General features: G+C 36.7%; 1 protein-coding gene across 3 annotated transcripts in view; it reads right to left on the bottom strand.

Moving 5' to 3' along the window:
• LOC113228846 (myotubularin-related protein 13) overlaps positions 1–12001 on the bottom strand; it is a 106477-nt gene that overhangs the window by 12012 nt on the left and 82464 nt on the right. For all 3 annotated transcript variants that reach the window (XM_026462261.1, XM_026462262.1, XM_026462263.1), the window contains 12 exons: positions 11131–11246; positions 10324–10489; positions 9062–9167; positions 8633–8767; positions 8183–8351; positions 6249–6391; positions 5054–5211; positions 4360–4514; positions 3473–3638; positions 2215–2346; positions 1634–1739; positions 715–863 (listed from right to left, as the gene is read on the bottom strand). In XM_026462261.1, coding sequence (XP_026318046.1) covers positions 715–863; positions 1634–1739; positions 2215–2346; positions 3473–3638; positions 4360–4514; positions 5054–5211; positions 6249–6391; positions 8183–8351; positions 8633–8767; positions 9062–9167; positions 10324–10489; positions 11131–11246 — 1701 coding nt within the window. The remainder of the gene's footprint in view (positions 1–714; positions 864–1633; positions 1740–2214; positions 2347–3472; positions 3639–4359; positions 4515–5053; positions 5212–6248; positions 6392–8182; positions 8352–8632; positions 8768–9061; positions 9168–10323; positions 10490–11130; positions 11247–12001) is intronic.

Genomic DNA, 12001 nt, shown 5'->3' with positions numbered 1-12001 from the left:
AACTGAGCTACAGACCTAGTTAGTATATTAATATTTGCCTCTGAGTCTGCATGTCCATATCATCTGTGAACTGGCAATCGGTACTATCTCAATTTTGACAACTTTACAAGAAGAAAAAAATTATTTGCGTCATTTATCTATCTGGTTTATTAAATAAAAATACGTAGTTGTCAAGTATTTTTATTACACATGTATGTATGTACACTACTTATTTTTATCTATTAAACCAGACGCTACATAAATGGTTTTTTCTTCATCCTGTAAAGTTGTCAAAATTGAGGTAACACCGGTTGCCAGTTTACAGTCGATATGTAAAATTTCCGAAATGTCAATTTTAAATCCTCCTTCAAATTCAAATCCTTACACTGAAATACTTGTTCGATTGTGATTGAAATATAAAAGACAATAGAAAAACCTTAATTGAATGAATCGAATGTTTTTTTTATTCGTATATGCAAACCTAGACCATCCACTCAACATTTGAAAAATTAAAAGAAACGGACTTCGGGTTCGGACTAACATTTTTAGATATTATTCAAATGATTATTGTTGGAAAAAGATATGAGATATGAAGTCGAAATCTTCAAGATATATATATAATATATATTGAGTGATTTCTTTAGAAATTTAATAATAAATACGTAAAAAAAAACCGTCTCAAGTACTTATTGCCTAGTGTCACCTTGGGTCACATCAGTAGAAACATGTCCATACCTGAGAGTCCCGGCAGCTTTGGTGAGCAGCGGCGTGTGCGTCGGCTGGTCGTCGCAGCACAGTAGCAGCGAGTCCAGGCTTAGACTCGAGTCTTCCAGCTCGCCGCGCGAAGCCGGCGTGCATGCTACCAACGTCGCGAGGTACCGCTCCTGGAAAATGTTGCCGATGAAAATATGAATTTTATTTATTTATGATAGGTATGTATTTATGAGACCCATAAATACATACCTTATATAGACTAACTTACATAATAATATAATGAAACTATTTATTTATTTATACGCATGTTCTGCGACATGTTACGCAACGTGGGTGTCCGGTAACCGTACTCGGAAACGCCGGTACATTAGATCCTTCGGCCAAAAGCCCTCCTTCATGAAGGTCGACAGATGTTGAGTTGGTACTCTCACCACAAATTAATTAAAATTCACATTGTGGCGGAATTCCAACCGCTCGACTTTCAGGGCAGCGTTGGCTTTCACCTGTATGTTATATACTCCACAATATCCGCAGACTTTGTGGAGTAATGAAGTCGTGACACGTATAGCCATGAACACACATAGACAATCACAAACCACATGTAAATTACACCCAAACTTACGAGAAAAATAAATCTAGGCCGTACAAATATTTCTCCCAGTCTGGGAATCGAACCCGGAACCTTTGCGTGGCAGACCAGCGTGGTAACCGTTTGGCTACGGAGGCAGTCGATTAATTAGTATGTCAGATAATAACTTCTATCATCTGGTCTCCAACTAAGAAAGTCGCTATTCTATGAGTACCAAATACGCAAGATCGAGTGCGTGAAAAAAATTATAAGCTATTTCGAGTTTTATTCTATCTAAGAAATGTAATGTAATCGCGTTATTCTAAACACAAATACCATACATATGGAAGAGTAAAATATACTATACATTACCTGTTCTACACTAGATGGCGCGTCAGTGCCACTTTGTGTAGCACCCTGATTCTGATGGCTGGCTTTAAGCATGCCCATCACGCCTTTATGGTGGGACGCTCCGGATCTACATAACAAATTAAGTTTAGTGTGTGTGTTGTTCAACATTCTAGACGTTTTGTTTATTGCACGCAAGCTGCTAGCAGCTTGTATAGACAAACGCTCCACCGTCCGTGAAGTGCCACCATAAACGGTTACAGACGGCAACTTTTAGCAGCGATGCAAACGCGATGCAGAAGAGATGCAGTAGCTAATCGTCTACCTTTGCACATACGCGCAATTGCATCGCTTCACTTGTGATTTATAAGCGTTTGTATCGATGCAATCGCGCGTTTGTTTCGATGCAGTCGCGCGTTTGCATCACATGGTTTGCATTGTTATGGATAGGCGAGTCGCTTACCACCAGGCGCGCACGACTTGTTTGTCCCGTTATTTGGTATTATATAAAAAAAAAGATATTTAAACTTTTCCCATTTGTTAGGCATTAATCCATTTATATTTAAACTGTTCAAAGAAGTGCTATAACGATGATAACAACATACCTTGCCAAGAGCGCGTGTGTTCTTGAATGCCTCCACGTGATAACCGGCAGCCGTCCCTGACGGTAACATCGTGATATCCTCCGCAAAGACTCGTCTCCTATGCTCGAAGGTACTGGTATCACGGCCGGGTAGCTGCAATAATAATTTAATTGGAACTATAGTCGATATAAAACGTTTCTCCACTACTGCGATCCCATTCTTACCGGTCTGGTCAATAAACAATGTCCTAACATGGAAGATTAATAGAGAAATAGTTTTATTCTTTCTATTATTTTTCTGTAGTCTGTTCCGATCCATAGTACCAGAAAACAGTTTAGTGATGGCCAACTGTACTGCCAACTACAAATCGATTAATTAATTGAATGAATCGATTTGTTTAATTGAATCAGCTGAAATAACTAAGTTTTCCGTAAGAAGTAAAAAATATTTGTTGTCATTTTTTCGTAAAAAAGGTTCGTCGTGTCGTTCGACGTTTAATATGCATTCTCGTATACAACATTTCGTAAACTGTAGCTGAAATTATATTTTTATTTACTAAACTTTTCAGCCGTTTCTGCGTTGTTAAAACACAAAAAAAATGCATTTAATTTATTTAGAATTTTTTCAATAAAGGTTAAGTAAGGCTGTGCTACGTCGATGCTAAAAGGTGTTAATTTCATTGTTACTTTGTGCCTCCTACGCAATAAAATTAAGATCTTATATTTAAATATAAATGTCACTATTTCATATTTACTTATTTAAATATAAACGTCAGTTTTTCGGCCTCTCCTACGTAAAGTATCGTATGTCGAAATTGCCAAGTTTACAGAGGAGCGTTTTAAAGTTCTGCATTCACTGAAATGAGCATAACACTTGAATAGCATTTCTCAGTTTTATTCGGCAAAGCTCGTACTTAGAAAATCCTAGATATCTTAGATTATCTATGATGACCTCTTAGATGATCATTCTATGTGAATAACGAGCTTTGCCGAATAAAACTGAGAAATGTTGAAGTCACGTGTTGTGCTCACTTCAGTGAATTCAAAACTTTAAAACGCTCCAATGTAAACTTGGCAATTTCGACATACGATACTTTGCGTAGGAGGGGTCGATTTCATATTCTCATATTTTTGTTCTGCTAATGTGTGCCCGGTGCGTGCATAAGCTTGTAATGGTCGAATAGTTGTTACCTGCAACTCTACAGTAAAGTTGCTAGCAAAAAATTAGTTCTTGTCGTGGCCGCTAGGGGCACTGCTATAGAAAACGAAAAATAGGGTACCTCCGGCAGAGAGTGTAGACGGCGTTGGCGTGCGCCAGACGGAAGGGCGCGTGCGCCAGGCCGAGGCGTGCCCAGTCGCGCGCGTAGATGCGCTCGCGCACGCGCTCCAGCGTGCGCGCCGCCGGCGGCTCGGCCGGCTCCGCGCCCGCCAGCTCCAGCTCCTCCACTGCGCGGTGGCACGCGATGGTATATTACGAAGGAGCAAGTCAAAATCCTTGTACATCTTTTTTAATACTAAACGGTACTTTTTCTACGAATAATTTATACATCCTGAACAGCAAGCGCTAAATCCTTTTTCAAAACACGTTTCAAATGCACGGTTCTGAACACAATGCGACCAATACATTGTATTGGTCTCTCAATCTCAATGAGACTGGACAAAATCAGAATCAAAAATTATCGGTTTTCGTTCCGAAGCTCCTCTGTTAACATTAGTTATCAATACTTATTACGACGTCACGTTTTAACGATGATAGTATACAGAAACACTTATACAGGGTGCTAACCAATTACTACGTATACTTTTAGAGCCAATTATTTATCTCATTATACTTTAAAGTAAGATAGTCGCGATAAGTCTTTGTAAGAAATTAAAAATTTAAGAATACGCATTAATTAGTGTTTAAAAAACTCTTATCTTTTCAATCATCTCTGTTCACTACTAATGAAAAAAATCAATATCATGGTATTTCCTATTAAGCTTCTTGTCCGTAAAATGAGAGCACGATTGGTTGGTTTTTTTTTTTACATTCAATATTTTAAACCACGTAGTCTTTTTGATGAGTATTAAATTCTGGTGTAAACTGGTAACTTTAAAATTATCCGTACCTAATGTGTTAACACCTTATTATATTCTGTATATACTCGGTGTAATATGGTCTACTCACGTGACAAAGTATCAGCTGACAAGGAAGACATAAGTGGCGGTGAGGTCAAGGACCTCGCGTCCGCTGACGGCAACACATATTTCTGTCGCTTAGATGGCTTCGGTTTCAGCCCGGCTCGCCGCGCTGTTTTCAGCAACGTTTTCTTCGCAAAACCCCTGAAAAGTTTATACTTATTTACTCGGGCACTGATTTGAAAACAGTTCACAGAAGATGATGAAATAATTTGCAGACATGAGTGCAATAAAAGTGTTTGTGTCAAAGGTCGAATTAGGTAATCGTTATAGGTGATTCAGAGAATGCAAAATTAAACACAAAACGCGTGTAGATAGGAAACAATTTAAAGTGCCTTATGTTTCGATAATCGGCTCCAAAACCTATAACAGGTATATTGTAAATTCTACCTTATAGGCAGGTATTTTGTGCTGCAACATTTAAGAGTGGTTACACACGGCGTTCGTGAAAAGTGCGATTGCATCGCTACACTTGCGATTTATAGGCGATTGCATCGATATGCAAATCGACTATAAATCCCAAGTGTAGCGATGCAATTAAAATCGCGCGCGTGTGTAAATGTAGACGATTAGCGACTGCATCGCTACTGCATCGCGTTTGCATCGCTGCTAAATGTCGCTGTGTGAAGAGCGGTTACTCTTAGAACGGGCTACTTTTATCGATCCCTAGTTGGAATACTAACTTCAGTGTGTTGTGTTTGCTGACAGTGGCGGAGGGTTTGGGTCCTGGCCTCGGCGCTAATGCAAAGTGCATCGTCACGTGCTCGGGGTGCCGTACCCGCGCCAGTTGCTTGCGGAACGCTTCGGCTTGCTCGCTGCTCACTTCCTCGTCCAATGCCACCTGGAATGTACACAGGTCTTAGTTAATACCATATTAATGGTCAACCCATTACATGACTGTATGTTCTTTTTATTGTATGTATGATACGCGATAACTCCGGTAATTGTGAACCGATTTTCATGATTCTTTTTTTTGTTGGAAAGGGGGTATTTCCATAGTGGTCCCATTTCATTTGGAAGAAAATCATCCACCTTTAACGGTGGCTGTTCACGCATGAAGATTCATTTTTATAAATAGCGCCTAAATTTAATTTAGGAGCAATTATTTTAATGGTTGATTTTGCTATTTCTCCAATTCAAGGCGTTTTTCTCTCAATATACTTTGAGCAGTGAGAACCGATTATTATTATCTCCAGTGTCAAGTCCTGTATAGTGGCGGACTAGGGGATATTTCAATAAAATTTAGCAAATAGACGTAATTCTACGTACTTTTGAGGTCGGTTTTTTAGTACTCTGTACTGAGATTATGTATTGCATAATTTTAGCATAATTATTTAAGTAAATCAGTCTTTATTTTAAATTTTGTCTGACCAATATTCATTATTTTGCCTATACTTAAATGTAGAATGTTATTGATTTTTACGGAGGTAGAGACCTAGCGACCTGAAATACAGTATCAACCTAGTTCAGGCACCAGTGCCTCTGCAAAAATTGTGCTCTATAACATATAACATATAATTATTATTAAAACTAAAACGTGGTTAAGTGACAAATTATCAATATCCGATTTAAATAGTATAAGATAGACCTCAAAATTGTCTATTTAAAAACGGACACATCGGAACTTACCGCAAGGATGCATAACTAAAATAGCATTCAACAATTTCAATAAATTATAAAACTGGGTTATGGCTCTTTTTAAAATATAAAAAATATGATTATGTCCAGTAACCGCTTTTTAGTTAATGAAAGTTAGTTGGGGTTGCAGTTCATTTGGCTTCCTACTGAGGGATAATACTTTTTAAAACGTTATATGTTATTTTAAAAATCTCCATCAAAGCTTTCTCGTAAGTTAAGCAACGAACACAAAAAAGTCACCTTGATTAGCTGGAACGTGGCAGAGCGTAGCTGCAAGCCATCTTGTAAGGACTGCTCCAGGTGGGGTAGGTAGTGAGTACGGACGGCTTTCTCGCGGGTTAGTGACACCAGCGGAAACGACCGGACGACTGTTTGCTCACACGCTACAAACAATTATTTTTTTTAATTTAGCATCATTACAATAAAATAATTTGAGAAATGTTACTCATTAAACATTTAAATACGAACAAACAAAACACGCAAACAACAAATAAATAATTTTTAATATAAAAATAATAGAGTATAGAACATTGGTAATGGTAACAGGCGAGAGTGCATAGGCATTACTTAGGTGTGCATGCTCCATCGTCGACATCATCCTCACCTTCCATTAGGTGAGACAGAGGTCAAATGCGCACTTATTGTATCGTTTTAAAAAAACTGGTTTTTTTTTAAACGATTTGTTAAGCCAGACAATTATCAACACCTCCGCCAGATATTTTGTAACGCAAATAGTACAGCGCCTCCAGGGCATACACGAATAACTAACATTTACGATTATAGACACAGTAAACTCCTAGTAGAGGTACTAACTTTATACTAACAAATAACAAAAACATTCCAATAATAGAGAAGTGACTATCGATGAAACTGTAACATTTTTTTCTTGCACCAGTTATACAAATTACCTTGTATTAAATTAGACAATTTCCTATACCATTTCAGTTGGGTAGCTGAGGGTAAAAAACGTTGACGATAATAAATTCCCACAAACGAAATCGAATCTGATATTCTGCCCTTATGTATTGACAACAGTACGTTGAACCTTTTTGACGCCACTGATTATGCATAACAAGCATATACTCCAGCCAAATTTGATTTAGAATAAATATGAACAAACGGAAACATGATTGTTAGGGTTTTCACCTCAAGACTGTTTCACAATTATCACAATTTTTCTCCGATATTCAATTAGGCAATATATAAAACTAATCTTGAAGAAGTTTTAAATCAATAGTAAATTATTGAAATCAACAACAATTACAAGCAATTAAACATTTACACCGTGTCATTTCCAGAGATGGGCAGTGGGTTCGAACAAATTTTAATCAATTTCTGCCCAAAATCGTGGGCAGAACCGGCGAATACGAAATAATTCCATACTTATTATAAATTACGATGTAAAAAATCGTTTTTAGACAAAAAGAGGCAATCCTGTGGATTCCCACTACTAAGGATGCACATTAAGATTCGAATTTTATGAAGATCGATTCAAGTGCATTTTCAAGCGCACCGATTCAATAGAAAGGCAAATTATTGATTTATATTAAGTTTGAACAAAACTCAATTGACAACAAATATTTAATTTAAATCGTTTTTGTCCTCGATTTTGGGCATTCATGGGTTTTAACCCGATTTCAACCTGGCAACAGCAAAATTAAAACTCGGGCACTTGTCCTTCTCTGGTAATCTTTAAGTATTTGTTTATTTGAAGGGAGAGGATTGCAAACATAGTTCGAGTAGTAATTCAAATTCAGAAGCGGAAATTGTTGCTGCAATTAATAATATAAAATCTTGCACTTTTGTTTCCTTTTATCTACCATTACTTGGTAGATAAGCAAGTAAAAAAGTATTAATAGGTAAGATAAAGAAAGGTATTGAAAACTTAATCACTTTATTCATAATTCATAGCTACGTATGTATCAACTTTACGATTTTTCTAATTATTGACCAAGTAAGTATTACTTCTACATAGTCCAAATACCTACTTATATATTTAATTCGATTTACGTGAGCAGGCGATGGGCAGAGCTGGCCTAAACAATGAGCATTGACAAAAATGTTCTTTACACCTGCTATCATTGGTTGCCTAGCAACGTTTTGGCTAAAGTGCAGTATTAAGCTAACGAAACTAATTTGTACATAAGTAATAAGTAAAAAAAAAAAATACTCACCGAAGGGATCAGTAGGCGCTCCCTTAAAAACGACCCTGTAATTGGTGAGGAATAAAGCGCCCTCTGCAGGCAGAAGAGGAGTTTCTCTTCCGTCAGCTACTAGATACGCTCGCAAAGCAGGTACCGAGATCGCCTCGCCCGCTATTAGCGCAGGCGCCACTATTCGGGGCTGGAAGTAATTAGAAAATTGCAATACCTATATACATCTAGACAGGAGACATACAATAAACAATATTCAGACCTGTACATGTTTATGTAGTGGACATTGATTCTAAAAACTTGCTCAGTACAGGACCACCTGGAAGAGGACCTGTGTCGATCAGTGGGACGCATAACAAAACCTAAACGTAGCAGATGAATCCACTAAATATTTTGACAAGTATAATGGAATTTGCGGGGAACAAAGAAACGCGTATTTTTAAAAGTTGTCTTTACGTAAGAACATCTTACCTTCTGTACAGGCGGTAATCTCCGACTCTCTCTAGCAACGGCATCCAATGTCTCCATATGCATATGAACGACTCCAGGGATCATCTGATGAAGACATCTCACGTGGTCTGCCGTCACACCACCTTCTGTGCATACCTGTCAATAATTTTAATGTTTTATTATGGATAGTACAATTCAATCTCTGTCTTAAAGATCTTGATCTTGTCACATATTAATTTTATATGAACAATTTATAATTGAAATGATGTTGATAGAAGAAAATGAGAGATGTGTTAGAAGATTGCATTGTACTCTATAGCTTAAAACACTCTTGTCATCTGGCTTTTAATATATCTTTTAATAATAAATCAAAAAATGTTGCTTTAATGGCTATAAGTCTAAAAGCCCATAACCCCGAAATCTAGAAATAAAATGTAATAAAGGACTTACTTTATCGACAAATCGTGAGACCATTTTGATTACATTGTTCCCCGCTTCTCCTGGGTCCGCTTCTTCGAAACCTGACTCCGCGTCTGCACTGTCCGACTCTGCCACACTGCAAAAATAAAATGTTTCCGTCTCCTTCATCCATTCGGACAAAGGCTGAGAAGATAATTTAAATCAGTTCTTTAAAATTTTGCAACAATTGTAATATGGTACTTAACTTTTTAATTTTTTTTTCAACCCGTATGACTACGCTGAAAATGAATCGGAAGAGACAGATACTCGTATATTAATTAATGTCTGTAATCAGTAGTGGGACGATGATCTTTTTGGCAAAACTATCATAAATATAATAAACAGTGATCGGAATTAAAGGAGTTATGTTACCTAAACTTTCAATGTTTTCTTAGTATGGACATACCCATTTTGTGATATCACCAAAAAAAAAAATACCCCGGATTCATAATATCATATGCAATTAGGCGACAAATAAAATTAATATAGGCATATTCAGTTTTATTTATATGTATGGATTCATTATAATAATTACAATGTTTATACATACTAAGTCCGTATGTATAAACATTGTAATAAAGTATTTTTTCTCTCAAAAGAAGAAATCAAATAGTCAAAGAATTGGAACCGCCAATATTTGACAACGCCAATGGTTTCTATTGGTTGTCTTGTCTTGTTTTTGTTCTGTGTGAAAGAGACATCAGTTACTTCTTTCTACAGCGAGATATGCGTGCAAAGCGCTCTTGTAAAATCTTTTACTGAGCAGGAACGCCTCTATAAACACAATCATAATATTATTTTTTGAGACAATCATTTGTAGCAAATCTCATTAATTTAATATGCGTAATACACATATTCAAATATAATCAGTTCCGATAAGTTCTGGGATTTGTAGAAGGGAATGTTCACATTATTATGTATTTACGTTACTGAAATTTTAGGTTATTTAACTCAATCAATTTCGATCTCTGATAATATAATCTATACAATATTATAGGTGTGACGTCATATACACCTATTTCCAACCGTATTTATATTTCTTCCCAAGTCCTGATTTCTGAATGCCTGTAACTGTCTTATTTTTCAATGAACTTCAATTCTGCTTTCCAATTATGTTACTTGTTAGACTAACTAATTAGGCGTCTTGTTAAGTATCTCTAATAATAGACAAATTAAAGAATTTGTTTATTATTAGAGATACTTAACAAGTAGCCTACTGGAGATTTACGATTACAAATGCGTGTACACATTACCTATTAGTAATACTGTTGCTGGCTCTGTCGTCGTCACCTCCCCGCGCATCCGCCCGCCGTCCAGCGCCCTCTAACGGCAGCAAAAGGTACACCATTCTATTGGCGTAATGGATCGCCTGACTGTACAACGTCGACTCTTCCGATGCTATTAATTCGCGTTGTTTTTCTGTTAATGACATCAAAGTTATGAAATAACGTATCAACCAGAATCTTATGAGTGGACACTGTCTTACATAGATAAGCAAATATGTAAATCTAGTACCTCAATTAATATGAACTTTTGAATTATATGACAATCTATATATGGTTATACCTACAGTATAGAAAGGCACGGTACAGAAATTCCATTTTAAGCTTTAATAACCCGATATTGAGTTGAGTAAAAATGGATGTCATCCGAAAACGGAGTTACGAAATTTTCAAATTTCACAAAAATTCCACGATACATTTATTATCACAATTATTTTAGGATAAAAAAGTATTTCATCGAGTTTCTCATTTAAAATAAAACTTTCTTGGGTTAAAGATGATAAAGATGTCGGATATTCCTGTGTTGGGCATTCTTGTGTTGTGAATTATGTTGTCGTACATAGACGGCTCCAACCCTATTGTAGTCCATTACTTACTTCATGTATATCATGTTGCATAATCGACCGTGATGAGTGAGTAAGTACCTTATAATAATTAACTAGCCTTCAAAACGAGCACGACAATTCTTTTACCTCAAAATTACTTTTTCGCACAAAAGTTAAATTTCGAAGTCGGGCTATGGATGATGATGATGATGATGAAGACAAAGATACCAACCTGGTGGTAAACTCGGCCACAGCCTCATTTGCTCGGCAGCAATTTCAAGAGCGCTCGGCTCCTGGGCTTTTAACAGCGATATGTATTCTTCGTCGTCACGACACAAATCCATGTCCCTGCATATTATTATTACTCAATCAAGACCAAAAAAACACCAATGTTAAACCTAGTTTAGTGCATGCTATAATATATCTTTTTTGAAGACGGAGTAAATCTACATTCGCAGGGTCTCCAGTTTTGAACTTGTAAATAGTCACGTAATTGTTGTCGTCAGTTTTATCGATAGATTATGAAAGACGGTAAATGTCTGAATTGTGAATGTCGACGCGAATGATGACGTTCTAATTATTGCTAGTTGCGTTATTGCCCTCTTTATTATTTTTTTACAGTTGGCCTACGAGTACCAAAATTAATTTTTATTCATATACATTTTAATAAGAACAGGCGGATTTGATTATCTACGTTGAATTTAAATGAAAACCTTTAAAATATGTCTCATCTTAGTTTTTTTTTTTTCAACAGACAGTCCCAAATACAGTGTATGTATGTTGGAACTTACAAAAATTATTATTCAAATGAACCTGTGCCGCAGTTGGACGAATAATAGGCCAATGATGCGATGATTGAAATGATACCAGTTCGGCTAGTTATTGCATAAGCGTGATCAACGTTCTGTCGGTGATAATAGAATATTTGTCGACTGCAATCACTAGCTCTGAGAACAGAACTGTCATTTTACTTCATCCTCAAAAAGTCTGCATCAACACCCCCGAATTGCTTCAGCGCCCATTGGGTAGGGACCACTTTGGGACACTATGCCCTACAAAATCAAATGTGATGAATTTCTAGAAGTATCACTTTAAAAAGCAAA

This window comes from Hyposmocoma kahamanoa, unplaced genomic scaffold, assembly GCF_003589595.1.
Source record: "Hyposmocoma kahamanoa isolate Upper Pololo Valley unplaced genomic scaffold, ASM358959v1 244, whole genome shotgun sequence".
Classification (NCBI taxonomy): Eukaryota; Metazoa; Arthropoda; class Insecta; order Lepidoptera; family Cosmopterigidae; genus Hyposmocoma; species Hyposmocoma kahamanoa.
The sequence above is the reverse complement of the archived record's forward strand: the minus strand, read 5'-3'. Positions and strand labels throughout refer to the sequence as shown.